The sequence below is a fragment of the Epinephelus moara genome, chromosome 2 (genome assembly GCF_006386435.1).
Source record: "Epinephelus moara isolate mb chromosome 2, YSFRI_EMoa_1.0, whole genome shotgun sequence".
Lineage (NCBI taxonomy): Eukaryota > Metazoa > Chordata > Actinopteri > Perciformes > Serranidae > Epinephelus > Epinephelus moara.
Window position 1 is genome coordinate 41,559,573 of NC_065507.1, and position 19,304 is coordinate 41,578,876.

At 42.6% G+C, this 19,304-nt stretch overlaps 1 protein-coding gene across 8 annotated transcripts in view; it reads right to left on the reverse strand.

The window, feature by feature from the left end:
• The window catches only part of fat3a (FAT atypical cadherin 3a), a 383,130-nt gene that overhangs the window by 154,204 nt on the left and 209,622 nt on the right, over window positions 1-19,304 (reverse strand). For all 8 annotated transcript variants that reach the window (XM_050055175.1, XM_050055199.1, XM_050055166.1 and 5 more), the window contains one exon: window positions 17,968-18,291. In XM_050055175.1, the coding sequence (XP_049911132.1) occupies window positions 17,968-18,291 (324 nt within the window). The remainder of the gene's footprint in view (window positions 1-17,967; window positions 18,292-19,304) is intronic.

The window sequence follows — 19,304 nt, forward strand, 5'->3', positions numbered from 1 at the left end:
GTATTTTCATTCCACCTGCTTCTCGATCTGCATACACAGACATCCACAGAGCCTCTGTGCAACACGGTGGTGGGGAGGGGGGGGTTGAGGGAGAACAGGCTCTGATTGGAGGGAGAGCTAACCACGCCCACTTAGGAGACAGGAAGAGTAACCATTTTCTTAACATTGGATAAGCCTACGGTGGGGTATCTCCTTTATCCAATATCTCTATCTTATCTATCGCGCTGCTCTCCGTGTCCGCATTTAAAACAACCTTCGCTGGCGATTTGACAGTCAGTAGAAGCACATTATGACCCTTTGTAAAAGTTTCTGTGTGGTACATGTGTTGTACATGAGCTAACGTTAGCGGGTAAGGACTGAGAGGCTGTCCGGTATGTGTGTGTGCGTCTGAGTCGGTGCTCCTTGCCCGATCGGGCATGTCTGCACAGGGTCTGCTGGCCTGCCGGCTATTTTTACTTGCCCCGGGCATTCGGGCAACCGTTAATGTCGGACCCTGCCACCAATCCCACTCCCACGCCCTTACAGCTGACATACTTGGGGTACAAACATGACATGTCACGTAGGCAGGGCTGAGCGAGGTGTTTAAAGATTGCTCAGCTGCATCACATTGCCTCTGGTACAATGAGGTATTCATGCTAATCCATTTTAAACAGATTGTGCTCATTTATTTACATGGTTCTATTTAGCTTTCACGTGTTGAAGGGCTGTGGAACCGTTTGCAGAGAAAAAAAAAAATAGACTAGCTGCGTACACATTAGAGAAGAGCCACGTGGTGCCTGCACAGACAAGCATGGCTGTGGTCAGATTAACTGCTACAGTTGATTATAACTGAAGCGTTATGCTGCGGCAGATGTGTGTTACACCGCATCCATGTCCCATGTATTAAAGCTGTTTCATTCCACCTTGCTAAATAAAAACTTCGTCCTGCATTGGCACTAAACACTGGCATTAGATGAGGTGTGGAATCATCCACTATGGACATAAATGCTCGGGTTGCATGTGTCATTTTGATCAATTTAACTGGCGGAGACACGCCTACATAAACCTCTATAATATCCTTCATCTCATGATTTGTTGTTTGTTTTAATTTAATTTTATATTTTTCAACCAGTAGGCATATCTGAATGTTACAGAGCAAATCAAGAAAGGAGTTAATTAATATATAATTGTTCCCAACATCTGCCATCACAGCAGTTTGCATACCGCATGAAGGCCTTCTGATTCAGTTGATTAACTCCTTTTACAGTCACCTGAAGACTGCAAGTATGTGTTCCATCTGCACTCACTAATCTGACTGACGCATGTTGACATAGGGCAATTACCCACACCAGATGTGCTGTGGTGACTCTGATTTAATGTTACACACAAGCACCAGACTGTCACAAAATAACCAGAAACTTCTGTTCTCTTGTGCATTATCATACCGGTTAGTTATAAGAGTCCTCCATTTTAGGCAGTAAAATCATATTCAGGATGCATGGGATAGACACAGTTCACTCAGCAACATGAAAACTGTTGATACTGATAAAACTCCTCTCTTTACATCAGTGAAACTCTTTATAAGATCTGACATGTACTGTATCTGTTCAGTCCATTCTCAAGAGCTAAAGTTTTGAAAACTGAGCTCAAAATGATGTAATTTTAATTTAATTTTTTAATCTTATTTACTTTATTAATCCCCGAGGGGAAATTCAGTTTTTCACACTGTTTGTCAATTACACACAGGTTCGAACACACACACGCACAAACTGGACCTATACATGCACTAAGTGGAGAGATGTCAGGGTGGGCTGCCCATGACAGGCGCTCCGAGCAGTTGGGGGTTCGGTGCCTTGCTCAGGGGCACCTCTCCAGCTACCAGTCCACACTCCATATTTCGGTCCGGACGGGGACTTGAACAGGCGACCCTCCAGTTCCCAACCCAAGTCCCTATGGACTGAGCTACTGCCGCCCAGTACAAGAACGATAATACAGTATTATTAGCAAAACTGTGTCACTCTGGGGCGTCGGTGGCTTAGTGGTAGATACAAGGCTGTTGTCACAGCAGCCTGGGTTTGACTCCAGCCTGTGGCCCTTTGCTGTATGTTACTCCCTCGCTCTCTTCCCCTTTCACACTTGTCTGTCCTATCGATTAAAGGCCAAAATGCCCAAAAAAAATCTTTAAAAAAAATAAATAATAAATTAAAAAAAAGAAAAGAAAAGAAAAAAAAGTGTGTCACTCTTTAAAAAAAAATAGTATAGATTAAAAAAATAGTGGAACATGTCAGTAGAGTTAAACGGAGTAAAGGCTGGCTTCTGCACCACAGAAATACAGCACACAATATTTTGAAATACTCACCTTATACAACACCATGTAAAAGTAAAGAAAATACTTTGAAAATTTCATCTGGAATGTTGGTGACCAAAAAAACTTGAAGTGACAGTAGATAAATAAAACATTTAAAAATGCTTACTGGAATGTTGACGATATGAGAAGAGATCCCATATTGTTCTAGCTCACACAGGTGGAGCCCTCTACTGGACTACTACTCTCCAAACATGAGCATGCATTCACCAACTGAAATTTGCACAACGTAACTGGCCAATCAGGATGTGTTTACCTGAATATGTGTGGAGCCCACAGTAGAGAAATCAGCACACAACGCTTTCCGCCATCCCATACCCTCTTTAGCAATCAGCAATTTGCCCACTGACCTGGCTGCAGCCCCCTGCTTCTCTGCTGCGGCAGCCTATCTTATAAAGAGCGGGCCAAGGTGACTAACCTTTAGCCTGACAAGATCAGTGTGGCTGGGTCAATGTTATGTCACAACAGGGTGCTCATTAATCAGGCTCCACCTGCTCTACCCATCAAGTCCAGTAGAGAGCGGAGCCTGTGCAAAAAAGAATGAAGGTAACAATGTTGTAACCCATCTTCTATTAGGGCAGCACAGTGGTAAAGTGGTTAGCCTTGTCACAGCAAGAGGGTTCCTGGTTCAAACCCTGGGTAGGGGGATTCAATCCTTGGGGTGGGTGAGGCCCTCTTTGTGGAGTTTGCAAGTTGTGCCCGAGTCAGCTTGGGTTTTCTACGGCTTCTTCCCACAGACATGCAGGTTGGGTGATTTGGTGGTAAATTGGCCGTGGTGTGAATGTGAGCATAAATGGTTGTCTGACTGTTTGTATCAGCCCTGTGATAGTCTGGCGACCTGTCCAGGGTGTACCTCGCCTCCTGCCCAACAGCTCCAGCCCCCGCCCATGACCCCTAACAGGATAAGCAGTTACGGTTACACCACTTGCTGTAGCGAGCGTAGGATGGCAAAGAGTGTCACAAACTGCGTATTAAGGTAGGCACGTCCTGATTGTCATATGGTGATGTTCATTAACTTGCACTGTCCCTCTCAAATTACAATTACAAATTGGCTGGCTACATTTATGCAAATTTCAGAGAGCAAAAATGTGGTCATGATTGAAAGAAAGTATTACTCATAGAGTCCAAAAGAGGGCTCCACATTTGCTGGTAGAACTATGGTTACAATATTGTTACTTTTGTTACTGGATTTAGGAAAAACATTCAACAATGGTGACTACACATTCACAGAAAGGAGAGAAAAGAAGCAAGGCAAGAGAGAAGAGATGAGGCACATGAGGAAGACAAAGGAAGTAAGCAAGGGATAAAGAAATGACTACAGGTGATAAAGTGGGAATACTTAAATACAATGGGAACACAAATCTCACAAAGTGGAACACATTGCCCAGTGTGTGTGTGTGTGTGTGTGTGTGTGTGTGTGTGTGTGTGTGTGTGTGTGTGTGTGTGTGTGTTGATTACCATATAGATAGGATTACTGAAGCCTGGGTGATGAATGAGGGACTTAGGGCTCCCACAATACCTACGATATACTTACAGAGTAAATGTGCGCAGAAAGAGGAGGTGTGCTGACATTAAAGGATTATAAAGGTCAGTGACACAAAGTGATGGGACAACTTACTCAGTTTACTTTCTCTGCTGTCCACTATACAAGGTAATGATTTCTGGGATGTGTGGAATTCGCATCATGTAGTTTTATAACCAAGTTCGGGAACACAGACCACGCCTCGAACACATCCCATTTCCGCCAAAAAGTATTTAAGCACACCTGATGCATTCTCTCTCTCTTCGACACATTTCTCACACCGACTGACTGTGCGCTTCACGAGTAACCACAGGCTTATCTCAATCTAAAAGTAAGACAAACGCTACTTTTTTTTGTATCAAATAATCAACCAGAAGTGCAGATCAATCCTTCTGATCCAGACAAAATTCACTGGAAAGCGATTATCCTTGAGTCATGTTATTCCTGCAGCAGTCAGACTACAGACAGACTTCCCGGCAGAGCAGCAAGCGCCTCCGCGGCTTCCATACTCTGGCCTCGCCAGCTCCTCCAGTCCATCTGCCGTACAAATTCTCTCCAACTCCAGATCGATCCTCTCCTCCATCCACGAGGGCCAAGAATTGTGGTCGCCATCGGTACAGCCACTTGTGCATGTTCTCCAACTGTTCCCAACGATCCATCGCGTGGCCTCCTCCACGCAACAGCATTCTCCACATCACAATCCAAACTGGAGCCTCCAGAGCGTCCCGATAAGAAAAGGAATTCGTTTCAACTGCAGCCTCAAGCCAGGTACCAACTCCACGCCGCTCCTTGAAACGCCATGCCTACAGAACTTCCGGCATCTAGGGATCCTCACCAGAGACATCCACATCTAGGATTGCCCTTCGTGACATCACAGTGACTCCACCCCCCTCGAGGGCAGCAGCCAGTACCATTAGCTCCCACGAGCAGGGAGCCAGGTTGTATGGTTTCAAGTTTTAAGTTACTCATTGTCATAAGCAATTAAAGGAAACAATTGTTGTTTATTTGCTGTTTGGCAAACTGTAATCTCAAATCTCAGGTTCCTTCTACCAATGCTCATTTAATACATTTTTAAGGAAATCTCTCAAGTAGCCATTGCTCATTTAATTCTTACAAAAGGAAACCACACAAGTTTAAACAAACAAACAAACAATAACCCTACGTGTTTGTTCTTTCTCAGGTCATTTCATCATTCTTGTCATCTCTGCATTCAAAGGCTTCATCACATAGTCACAGCTGTCCAATCAGTCCCACAGCCAGAAAACCTTCCATCAGCTTGAAACAGTCGAATATATGAAATGTGCCTTTAACATGGTGTATACTGTGTCGCTTAACAGCAACATCATCAAGCAGCGCTTGTTATGATTTGAGTCTGTTGAAAGCGCACCCAACGCTGGTCGGACGGATACCTATGTTCTCCTGCTTTTTCTTTTGTCTCTCAACACAACCGTGATGGTTGAAGTACGTGTAGCGACTATTCTGTTCATGTATGAAAAGGTAGTAGCCGTACAACCGGGCTTGGTAAGGTTGGAGTGTTTTTAAGTTGATGTAAAAATAAACGACGAGCATTTGTGAAATCCAACACTCGTGTGGAAGTGAGTTTCTGCCTGTCGTCTCTCTCCAAAGAGCTACACGGACCCAAAACCATTACAAGCTTCACAGAAAGCTATCCGTAAAATTCTAGTCCAAAGCACACCCTCAGCCTATCTCGCTAGCCAGTGTCAGCTCCCTTTTTCCTCTCTAGACATCACATTCATTCGCAGTTGTACCACCCATTGTATTCATACTTCATACTTTGAAACCAGCTTTCCATTGATTCAGCCACTGGCAGCTGCGAACGACTAAATACATTCTTGCGTTAACCAACACTTGCAAAAAGGTTTCTGCTCTTACGGCAAATGTTTGCCACCCACTTCTGACCTTCTTAGCCCTGCATCCATTCTTGATCAGACTACTCATACCCCAGTCAACCTTTCTGTAGCATCCATGGTCCTGCATATTTTTTGGCTTCCTGCAGTGCTCCGAATTCACCCTCATGCACCTATGACCCTCCACTTCGTCCCAGTTTTTCTAACACAACTTCATAGTTCTGACTCTCTCTCATTTTCACTCCCCAGAAGTAAATCAACACAGCTTCCACCGCTGGTCACTTCCTGCAGTGCTACAATTTCATCCCAATGCACCTACGACCCTCCACTTCGTCCCAGTTTTTCTAACGCAGCGTCCTACTTCCGACTCTCTCTCTCTTTCTCACTCCCGTGAAGTCTCCGCCGTTGACCACCTCATTCGCTCCCACGTCTGCAACAGTCGTAACTATTTCCTCCTCCCTGATTCTCATATATCTGTCCCAGACAAGCATTAATGGACAACCTTCTGCCTTACAATCATCTCCATCTCTCATTCATTTATCCTTCCTCAACATTTCATACTTCTCCATCTTATTAAAGCTTTACTAATAGCTTGGTCATGGTACAGTCCTTGCTAGTAAACCTAATGCCAGGTTCACACTACTAGGGCTGTAGTCAACCAAAGAAATTCTTGGTCGGCTAAAGTTGTACATAATCTTCAACTAATCGATGAGTCGTGGGAAGAAAAAAAATCTGCACGTTATTTTTACTTCTGCGGTGTTGTGTCTGTGTCACTCTGCAGTTACACCTCCAAAACACTAGTCAGCGGTGGAGGACTGTGTTAAGTGCTGTAAACTTTAGTTGATTCAAAACACACATTAGATATGGCTTAATAGAGACAATTTCAAACACAAGTACACAAATTGGCTTCACTATAAATCGCAGCATTGACAGACAAACACTTGTCTTTATCTGGACACATTTCCCCCATCAATACAACATGCTAACGTTATTAGCACAAGCCTATGGCATTTTACATTGTATAAATTAGCCTAGTGTCTAGCGATCTTTTCCTCTTCTCATATGAAACCAGGGACAACAGCAACATTAAACAAAGGTTACGTCACACAATTTAGCTCCATTACAGCTCACAAGATTCACCGACAAAACAACTGTCTTAAAGGAACAGGAAATGAAAAGAAAAAACAACAACAACCGTCTCATACTAAACACGTTTTCGTTATTAGCGCCAGCCTATGGCATTTTACATTGTATAAATTAGCCTAGCAACTAGCGATCTTTCCCTTGTCTCATATGAAGCCAGGATAAATCCCGAAGTAGGCTATAGCCTAAATCCCTAAAGGATAGATCACACACACGACTTAAAATGCTATTTTAGTGGAGGCTTTACTGTCTTCAAAATTGATTGTTTCTTATCTGTGAAATACAAGTAGGCTAAATACCAGCTTCGTTTCACTGAGGGACATGGTGTCAGGAACTGACAGGAGGTCTGCGTCACCACGACGCTGGGCTTCAGGGTGGGCGAGTTCAACTTTCTGTCAACGGGGGTGTTTTGAAAACACCCCCACTTTCACAGGTAACTTAGCCTGTCCCCCCACTGCCGCAGGAAATAATGGATTAATCCTGGAAAGCTGTTGATGTAGCACTTTTCTCCTTATGAAAGTAACACGGCGATTATTCGACCAATGAGAATTTGGTCGGACGAGAGCATTTCAACCAAATAATCGACTAGTCGACCAGGAGACTACAGCCCTACACACTACACAACATTTCTGTCTGTTCCAGCAGTCATTATGTCAGATTAGGCAATTGTGGAGTCATAAAGTTTTTCTGTGACTTGGCCAGCAGACATAACAGACTACACAATGGTCCACACCAATCAGACCCAGTCATCTTTCACAGCATGTGTGATGTCATTAGGCTTTTCTTGTCCTACTTTAATTATTATTATTACTATTATTTCACTCACTGTGTCTGTTCATGTGCCAGCCGAAATGTTATTGTAGTAATGTAAAAAGTGCCACTAGATGGCAGGAGCTACATCTGAAGTACCACAGGTGTAGGGAATTGTGAATAAATGTGCTAGTCGTACACCTGCTGGCCTAATTCTTCGGTCAGAAAGAATGCAGGTCTTCCAGAAAATACTCTTTGGCTGTTTTATTGTCCAAGCCAACAAGTAGGTGACAAAATAATCCTGCTTCTTTGTTGCATTTATAATAAAATAAATCTCTCTTTATGTATGTGTGGTTTCTACAAAGGAAAATAAAGAGGAAAACAATTAGCATAACATGCTAATATACAGTGCCAATAAATTGTCATACAGACATATTTCTCTCATACTACACAACTACAGATTATATCACACGTGCAGTAATATTATTACCACGAGGTGGCAGCACAGAATGTCATTTTTAGAAGGCTGATGCAACGTGATTCATTGAAATACACTGTAACATTTCACACACTAAGTTACAAAGGCAAATGGCTTCATAAAGTGCAAACCACGACATTCTTTAAGTGCAAACATAATAATGTGATATAATTGTGCCGAATCAGGCTTCAATCCAGTGAGCAAAGCAATTAAACAACAAGTGTGCAAGGATTAACATAAAACATACATGGCTACACAGCGGGACAAATAATGTCTGAAAGTCAAAGTGAACATTACTTACATCGTCATTCACGCACAACAGGGTAGAAGTAATCAAGATGAAGCATTAAATAAACAGCAAGCCGTATGCTTGACCAGCAGAAACTTGGCAATGTCCGTGCAGCTTCAGATAGCGCACCAAAGGAGGAGCATGCGCACAGGGCAGCAAAACAGCGCCAACAGCAGAGTCTTAAAGAGACAAGCTTTTCGGAAAAGCATCGAATTTTGTACGGCATGCAAACTATGCAAGTCATTGAATCCTCCAAGTTCCTGCAAATGTTTCACAATGAAAGCCTTTTTAGAAAATGAAGGGATTCTCTCAACTATAGTTATAAGGGGCTTTTATTTTTATACAGATACAGGAAGTGTTGAGTTTTTGAAATGATAGTGCGATGCATTGATTTTATTAAAGCAAACGCGAGCGGATAAAAAATAATAAGAAATAATTAATAACGGCCCGTTTATAATGTAGTCTGTTTAAAATGAAGCTGGTAGCCTCTGCAGTTGTGGTTGGTAAAAGCCCCGCTATAACTTTATATCCTCCATTATGAAGAAATAACATTCTTTGCTAGCTGGATGCTAATGGCACTACTCACCAGGTTGCATAAGTGCCTCTGCTGTTTCACATCACCATTTTTTCCTTATTGCTCTGTGTGGTAACATCCCTAGAGAAAATATCAAAAAGGCTGTGGCATTGTTGCCGTACAGTTGTCTACGGCAGCAGCTCTGAGTTTCTATTGGTCAAAGTGACTGTTGTGACAGGAGCAGTCCTGAACGACTCATACTCATGTAATGTGTACCTGGCATAGGTTTATCAGTTGGCCTAAGCCTGGGAGCAAGACCACGCCTCGCTACTTATACCTTGTTATTCCTCCCCCGTTTTCTTTTTTGTAATTAAAATTTTCATTGTTCCCTGATGCGGTGTTAAGTGTTCACACTTATCCAAGGAACCAGACTCAGGCCAGCATGCGCAGATCTGGGCCCGGGACCCTGACGCGAAAGCCCCCTTGGTCTTTTCAAATTTCCTTCCAGCCCAACTTTTTCACTGCTAGGACTCATTAACTACTTCATCTCTATGATCACTCAAGCTTGACTAAGCCTGCAAGATGGAGCTAAAACCATTGCACCAGTCCCAAAATTCTCCCAAAATGATATCCCCTTTCATGATGATCACACCAAGCCAGGAGTCATTCTGCTGTACACAAATTCAGCCACCCCCATCCCTCCGTCCACAAGCCGTGACTCGTACCCAGTCTCTATAGCAGCCATCCTATTTAAGGGGTTTGCACCCTTTATTGTATTATTCTTTCATTCTTTCATGCATTACTTACTGTGTGGAGATTTGGGGAAAAACATTTAAAACGTTCACAAATCCGATCCCCTTGCTTCAAAAGAGAGCGATCAGAATCATAACCAGAGCTGATTATTGTGATCTGCATGTTAGCAGACTATATCCAGAGGTTGTTTCTCATCAGAGAATGTCAGCATGAACTGAGAGGGAACTGTATATTCACAACAACAAAAACAGAACAAATGTCAAAGAAAGATGTGTTTCAGTATATGTAGTAAATGTCTGGAATGGTTTAGAAATGGAAATGAGAGTGTGTAATACACACAATAGATTAAAAACATGATGATTAACAAATATAAAACTGTATGAACACCAGAGTGTATATGAATTGTGTTTGGGATTTTTGGGTACACAATAGGTTTCTAGAATGTATTTATACTTAGTTTCAGTTACTTTCTTTTGATGCTCTGTAAGCTTCTGTATCAGAAATCAAAGTAGGAATGGTTAGTATGTCAGGTGTAACTGAAGACCTTGTGCCCTGTCTGTAGGCACTGGCTTTAGTGCAGCTACACCCGACTCAATAACGTTGTCTCTGGAATTCGTCTCAAACAAAGCCTGACAACAAGCTCTATTTGTACCTTCACAACTACAGCCTGACAATTACTGCTGTAGTTACGATGACTCAAACGGACTGTGTTGTGCTTCATGCTGTGAGGGTATCAGTGACACTGCCAAAAGAGAAATGAGGTTTGAATGAAAGGAGAAGTGATACAAAAAAGTAAACGGAGAGAGGATGGACAGAGGAAATAAACAACAAACATGGCAGTTAGGAAGAGTGCTACAGGCTTGAAGATAATCTGCAGTCGTCATCAAAGTTTCATGACGACAAAATCTAATATTCAACATCCGCCATTGAGACAGAGAGAGACAGACACAAAAAAAAGTATTGTGAAACAGCTATCAGGAGAAGAAAGGAGACAGTCAGAGTTAAAACAGAGTGTATGAGAGGATGACAGAAAGAAAGAACACGCAGAGATAAATGACAATACAAAAAAGTAAAATGCAAGAATTTCTTTAATAAAGGCAGAAGGGGAGAGAGGGTAGTAGCTGCTTCAGAAGAATGGGTGGAATCGTATAAAATTCAAAGCAATGAGATCTTGACTAAGAAAGAGATAAATATAGCAACAGCCAATTATATTTTCCCCTCTCTCCACCACATGCCTTATCTGTAGAGCAAACAGCAAACTGTGTGTAAGGCAGCGTGCAGAGAGATTGTGTGTTCATGTTCCCAGACGCTGTTCTAGCTGCTGTTGTTGTTTCTCCCTGCATTTGCCTCCTCCTTTTATTCATTCCCTTTGCTTCATCCCACGTATACTATAGAGATGTTATTATTGTAGCATTTCCAACAACACCAGTGCTGCACCAAATCTCTTCAATTAGATGTACAGACTGTAGTGTTATCCAGGGGCGTTGCTAGAAGTTAAAAATATCTGGGGCTTTAGCCCGGAAGTGGGAACAATTTTTTACCCGGGTGTCCGGGCGTTTCTCCCCCGGGAAAATCTTTAATAATTCCCTGTTACACACGTGATTTTAACATATTTTGACAGAGAATTTTGACAAAGAATGAGCACTCGTTTTCTATTATTGGGTGGCCCAAATTGGGGGACTTTGAGAACGACTTTGCAAACACAGTGTGAAACAATGCGCTAAACACGAAGAATATAGTGATGTTGCACATCCAATTAAATAGTAGAACCTGGGCTACCAGGCACTGGAGTATTTACCTCTCTCTAAGTTCACACAGGTGTGTGTGTGTGTGTGTGAAGTAGAAGTAGGATCCGGTAGCCTACGTCATTATTATTCACGAAATCTGTTTCCATTGCCAAAAGTTGCATTTTCCTAATATCGATAGGCTGACTTTTCCACCCCCTCCAAGCGTAAAAACCTTTCTGCGATATTTCAGCCTTTTTTCCGAATTTTGCGTTTCCATTCAAGTTTTTTTTCACAAATGTTGAAAATGCGAATAAAAATAGGTGGATGGAAACCTGACTACTGACTGGATGGAAGTACTACTTCTTCCTCTTCTTCTTTTTAATTTCTGGCAGACTGGATGCTGTTTGGACGACTGGACTCCACTGATGATTTGTTAATTTGTGCAGCTTTAAACTGGGCATGTGAGGCCTGTCCTGTATGTTCAGCCCCCCTAAAATGGTAGCTTCTTTGAGCATCTGGCAAAGTACAGCCAAATGAACCTTTTTTTTCTCCCCAGAGGCTGTTGCTTTTTTACACTTTGTTTGAGAAACTGCCTATGGAGCCATTCTTAAAACATGATTTGTCACTGTGGCAGGTGACCTGCGATGTCACCAAGCCATCAAAGGTAGAATCTTTCCGTTCTCATCCCTCTTTCTCTGGAGACCCCGAGCAAGGTAGGATTGTGCAGGTGGAGCTGCTACGCTCTTCTCACCACAATGACTGCATCAAGAACTACAATTCTTTCAGCTTTGTTCAGCCACAATGGATGACCACCAGCTAACAAGCAGCACAACAAAGCAACGTTTTCCTCCATTGAGAGACTGGTAACGTAACAACTGGTGTTATGATCCTAGCATAGCAATAGTAAAACAGTACAGGCTAAGCATGACTGTTAACTTTTGTTAGTGTATGTGTAACATGTTCAGTGTTGGGCAGTGTTATTAGTAACGCATTACGGTAACGCCGTTCGTTTTGGCAGTAACTAATTTATTTTTTTTATTTTATTTATTTATATACTTTATTAATCCCCCTGAGGGAAAATTCAATTTTTTTTTCACTCTGTTGTCATTAACACACAGGTCCGAAAGACACACACATGCACAAACAGGATCTACATGCACAAAGTGGAGAGATGTCAGAGTGAGAGGGCTGCCTTGGTCAGGCGCCCCGAGCAGTTGGGGGGTTCGGTGCCTTGCTCAAGGGCACCCCAGCAGTGCCCAGGAGGTGAGCTGGCACCTCTCCAGCCACCAGTCCACGCCCCGCATTTGGTCCGGACGGGGACTTGAGCCGGCAACCCTCCGGTTCCCAACCCAAGTCCCTATGGACTGAGCTACTGCCGCCCCCCTAATACTCTAACGCGTTAGTTTTTAAATTCAGTAACTCAGTTACCGTTACCAAACAGTGCATTACTTTAGCCGTTTTAAAACTTAGGTTTTAAAACGGCGCCCAGCATGCAGTATTCCTTCACAAATTTAAGTTCCCTTTCACTAAAACATTTTAGCCCTTAACCATAAAAGATATTCAAGTCAGATAGAGGTATATGAACAATTCTTACCAGAGCATCTTAATGAAACATGTCTCTCACCATCTCTTAAGTCACTGTCGACCTGCTGGCCTCACCACAGTGCTGTACATTAAAGGCTCTCTTCCTAAGCTTCAAAAGTTTTTGTCACATACAGCAAACATCTCCTCACAATCCGCTAGCTACATGTCCTCTGAATATGCTGTGAAAAAGTCTGGTCTCTGTAGGCAGCCCAGGCTCCGCAAATGGCAACAAAAACACTTCACTTCTGTTTACGTTCAACAATGTTATCAAACACAACGGAGCTAGCTCGCCTTTTAGCATCATTGTAGCCTGTAGCTCTAACTGCCTCTCTGGGCACCGTGTTCACACATGCGCACTTGCTTTTGCTGGTCTCGCGCTGGCTGGTTGGTGCAGCCTGGACCAAAATGTTTTTGTTGCCATTTGCGGACCCTGGGCTGCCTACAGAGACTGGGCTTTTTCACAGCATATTCAGAGGGCATGTAGCTAACGGAACCTGAGGAGATGTTTGCTGTATGTGACAAAAACTTTTAAATCTTAGGAAGACTTAGAGAGCCTTTAAGCGGTAACGTTAGTGCTTCTGTAGATTTTTAGTCCCAGTAACATTAAATCCAGTGGCGTGATATCCATTGTTATCCCGAGGAAGCTTTTGTTGTGGACAGACTCGACATCATCATGTAGCTCTTCAAATGTTCTCTTTAGCTCATTTTCCATATTTGTATCCAAGTATCGTAGTTGTAAAACTTTTAGCTGCCTGACAGTGAGTGACTCCACTGTAGAAGACGTTTGCATGTTTCCTATACCGTTCAATTGTTTTGTCAAGTTGTAGTCTAATAGTCCCTTGGTTAAACTCCATCTGCTGTCGCTTAGGCGATGTAGCTACGAGCCAATACAGTTAGGAAATGTTTTGGGCTGCAGGGCTGAGTTTCCCAAAACATTATCCTTCTTAGCAACTTTGTCTTCTTTGTGGCTTAGAAAAACTACACTGCAAAAAAGAAAAGCACCTAGCGCCCTCTAGTGTCCCCACTCAGTCATCTACAGCCAGGATGTTTTCAGAGTATAGATGACACTAGTGACATACTAAAAAGTTACTTTTCTCAGTAACGCATTACTTTTTGGTTTAAGTAACTGAGTTACTAACTGAGTTACTTTTTAATGAAGTAACTAGTAATGGTAACTAGTTACTATTTTTCAGTAACTAGCACAACACTGAACATGTTTTGATTTGATGTTTCTCAATGAGAAATTGTTGTGATCGTTTTGTAGCCAGCTTATTGGGTAGTTGACTTTGCAAAAGCTAAGCTGATGTTCAGTAATAAACAGTGGTTTGCTGAATAACTGCGTCATCCTTTCCACACGTCCTGGCGGACGCTACAGTATGTATTGTTTTTCAGCACTACCTTGTTCTCTATAGCTGAATTACTCCTGTGTGGGATCAATAAAGTTCTTATCTTAGCCATCTGAGAAGATCAAATACATTGTTTTTGGTGCCTAACTGTTTCCCAAGTATATTAGTGTGTGTGTGAATGAATAAATGAGAGGCATTAACGTAAATTTCTTTGTAGCAAGGCGCTTTATGAAATTGTCCATTTACTTGTATTAGTTTACAGCGCAGCCTTGCATTCAGTATGATGGCGACGTTGACGTATCGCAGCAGCGGGCAAACCCACTCGATGCGGTGTCTACGTATATACTGTATGTCTGTGCTGCTTGACCACATGTTCTCCCCAGCTCTGATTTGGCCATATTTTGTTTGCACTTCAGGACCACCATATTTTTTCTCATTGGTCTATCCATCTTCTTTTTTTATCACACTGTTTCCTTTTTTTTTACACACTAGAATTTTTGTTCTTGTGGGATTTCAACATTTGTCAACACAACTGTAATCATACATTAGCCTATCTATCGCCCAGTATTTTGTCTCTGTCTTCACTCAGTAGTCCAGAATGTGCTCCTTTCTTAACACTTGGACGGCACACTTTGTGTATGTTGGTGAGAACATGCATTTTGTGTGGGGAGTCTATTTTTTGTAGTTTTCAGTCTTGATGTCTGTCTGCAGCTTTTGACAGTGCTCTCCACCACCATCATCAAAACCTAAATTGGGGAACATGTTTTGAGTGATGTTCATTCCCTCTAGAGTTTCCATACATGGAGGAGCTATAAGAAGAAGCACTAAAGCAGTTCTCACGCTAATGGTGGAATAACACCTAGCAAACACACTTTGGGCCTTATTTAAACAATCTGTAGCAAATGGTCCAAAGTGTGTTTGGCCGCTGATGCTGTTCAAACAGCGCATAATTTGGGTGCAAAGTAAGGTGCAACATGCAAAGGGGTTGTATTTAGTCCCTTAATTAATTATAGGTATGTTTTGGGTTTAACATGAATTCAACCAGTCAGATCGTTATCTCCCATTCCCTTTAATAGCCAGATGCACCTTCACCTGGTGCACTGCTATTTAAAACGTGGATCCAGACAATTGGAGCAGTGAATGATTTTCTGCCAAGAGTACTGCAGTAAGAGCAGTGATGTCACTGCAGCAAATATTGTAGGCCATTTAAGCAGCAAAACTAAAAACTGTAGTTAAAAATTTGACAGACGAAACAGAACAAAACTTTTAGCCTAATGAAGTTCTGCTGCTCCTCGTGTGTAATGCACACAGCGTGATTCTTAAAGGGGAGTTGGACAGCAGCTTTGCACCCTGCACCTCTGCTCTGATCTCTGCTACACTGACATTCTACAGAACGTCATTAATATTTTCCTCATTAATGATGTTGTATTTCATCCACCCCTAACCCATTTACATGTGTAACAAGTGTACATGCAATGTGAATCCACCTATGTAGATGCTACGTGACTAATGTGCCATTTAAATAGCAGGGGAAAACTGTGTCATTCTGACTTAAGACCAGGATTGTGTTGGTCAGCAGATCAATTGCTTTTTTACTACCTCACAATAGCAATACAGTAACAATGTGCCTGGCAGCACCTCATTTTTTAAAAAAAAAAATTTTTTGAAGATATTTTTTGGGGCATTTTTGCCTTTATACATAGGACAGTTAAGCATCAAGGGGGGAGAGAGAGGGGTAATGACATGCAGCAAAGGACCACAGGCTGGAGTCGAACCCAGGCCGCTGCAGCAATAGCCTTGTACATGGGGTGCCTTCTCTGCCACTAAGCCACCAACGCCCCTGCAGCACCTCATTTTAAGACCTACATGCCCATGGATGCATAGATGGCCCTTGTATATTTGCTATTTACACAATGTAGGCACTGGCTGTGAAAATGAAACTGCATCAGTCTGAAACTAATTACCAGTTCATCTCAAATGTCCTCCAGAGGTGGGTTGAGCAATTTGATTTTACTCTGTTTTGAATGCATTCAGTTTTTACTTTGATCCATCCAAGACACATTAAGTGATGGATAGATTGTTAAGACTTTGCATCAAAACAGTATCCAGTTAATATCTTCCTCTCATACTTTCACACTGGTTATTTGTTGAATGTTGAGAAATCTCTTAGTTTTTGCTTTCAAAGGTTTCTTTTTTATGTAGTTTATAAACCTTGTTTTTATCATAGCCTTTTTGACCCTCACATACTCACACAACAGTGGCGGCTGCTGGTCTTTCAAACAGGGGAAGCTCAGTTAACATCATAAAATTTTAATTGAAGCCATTTTTCAACCATGGCATAGAACCACAGCAAAACACACCTCAAAGACTAAAATGGGCTTAAACACCTGAACTGTGGTGAAAATGAGCTATATCGCTTATGGAAATAATGAACTCTGGATGGTAGTGATGCGCGGGCTGACTCGTAACCCGTGGGTCTCGTGGGTTACCCGCGGGTCGGGTTGGGTCGGGTCAAGAAGTGTTCACTTTATTGGCGGGGCAGGTGGGGCAGGTCATTACAGATTAAATATGTCGGATATAACCTACTTGTTAACAACACTGTTGTAGGTTAGGTAAATGCATGTTACGTAACGTAACCTGTAACCTGACATCACAAAAGCGCCATGCAGCGGCCACAACATACCAGAATCAATGAAGTGGTGAAGATGGAAGAAGAAGTGAGAGACGGATTATGGTCGGGAGAGTACAGAGTTAAAAGAAAAGAAGGCCAAGCTGCTGCTAAATGTTTGGGACAATTTCTGTGAGGTAGTTAGTGCAGCAGACGACAGCAGCATTGGCTACGTGAAGTGCAATTCTTGTGATAAGCTATACAAGCATGAGAGCCACAAGACGGGTATGTCCAGCATGTCTTTTTATTGCAAATAATAGCTACAAAAATGCAAGCCTTTGTCAGACCAAATAAAAGTCTTATTCAATGACATATTTAACGTGTATTTAATAGCAGCGGGGCGGGTTGTGAAAATAGATGCTGTTGTGCGGGCGGGATGGAGCAGGTCAAATTATTTCATAAATGCGGGACCCGCAGGTTGGAAAAAACCCCGACCCGTGCATCACTACCGGATGGCACTCTGTCAGAAGACTCCACTTGCAAATATCCACATGGGACTGAGCTCAAAATGCGAAGCGCTGTCAATCACAAAGGGGTTCAGCCTTTTAGACAATTCCTCCAATCATCATGCACACACCTAGCGTCCCCTCCCGCCTACTGCTCCATTAGGTCCCAGGGAAGCTGAGCCTCCCTGGAAGTGATGATTTTGTCGCATTTATCCAATGACCGTCTCGCTTTGCTGCATGAAAAAAACCTGCTCAGCGCTGTCTCATAGGAATGCTTGGAGGCTCCACGTCCACCATGCTGACACAAGAATGTATGACAGCGAGGTCGCATTTGAAAACTGGTGATAAACAGCTTACGCTTGAACATAATAGTCATGATGTTAAACGCATCCTAGCGCACATTTAATGCAATGTAAATTCTTATTTTAATGTAAATTCAATGGTGCATATTTGACCATTTCTTCTATGAAATTTTAGGGGAAGTTCAGCCTCCCTTGTCTCAGAGCAATCACCCGTCACACACAGCATTACTCACCAGTGCGGGTGTTGATTGTGAAGAAGTTCTGTGGGTTTCCACTGATGATGCGGTAGTTGAGTCTGTCAGCAGCAGCAGGGGGCGCAGCATCGGGGTCCTGGGCCTGGATCTGGATCACAGAAACATCCCGTGGAGAGTTCTCAGGCACTGAAGGCCGGTACAATGGCTCTGAGGTCAGCGGGGCATTATCGTTAACATCCTCCACCTGGACGAATACCTCAATTGTAGCAAACTGAGGAACCACGCCATGGTCACTTGCATACACCGTCAGCCAATAAGAGTCCTTGGTCTCACGGTCCAACATATCTGTGGTGTAGATCACCCCTGGTGGTGGAAGAGAAAAAGAGAGTTCATTTAACACTCTTTAATTTCTCATTACCCAAACATGGCAAGGACTGAATAAAGAATTGTCAGTACTGTTCACCTAATGAAAGAAAATAATCATATTCAATGAAATGTCAAGAATGTTTTTCACTGCGGTGGCACAGCCATTTCCTTATATTTTCAGCCAAAATAAAGAGAGATTTCACTCTCATTTCCTTTAAATGTCAGAAGTCATCAGCACAACAAGGAGTGAAATAGTAAGGAAAGAGAGAGAAATAGCCTGAGGATGTTGTTGTACAAAGACACTGCCACATGATATGACCCAAAGTGATGTGCGAGTCGTGAAACAATCCTTTGAAATGAGAAACTGTTTTTCCTGACTCGGGAGTGAGGAGTTGTCATCTCTACTAATTTGTTCACTGACCTGCCCCTTCCTACCTGCTGCTAGTTTGTGCAGACTGTGAAGACAAGGCAAGACCAAGTGTCACTCACACAATTATGCAACTCTTGTATTAACTGTATTTGTGGTGATATACCGAGTTAATTACTTTATTAACCTGACCCTGTGAGACATGTAACCATTTTGGTGCTTTTTTTTTAAAAAAAAATTCAGTACTTGTTCTCCCAGCCTGGAGCCCACTCCTGCCCCCCTGACCTGCAATGAAGGTTGAGAGCTTCTGACCAAGCCCGCAGGAACAGTGCTGAACATTGAAGCCATTTTGATGTTGTGATGTAGTGGTCAAACCATGTAATTTCAACTTCCTGGTCCAGTAGGGGCCCAAAAAGAATTTTGCCCAAATACAGTCATGGGAAAAGAGCAGTTGTAAAATGGTGGGTTAATTCCATTGAGCGTCACAGCCCCTGCAGAAAGACCAGACTTTGATCCAATCAGCCTAGTAACATTTGGAAAGTCTAAAGGAGCTGCATGATTATATGATTTCATCTTTATTTAAGTTAGCAGACAATTAAACCAGAAGTTAGCCAGCTCAGTGGACTCTCATCTCTGGTGTGCA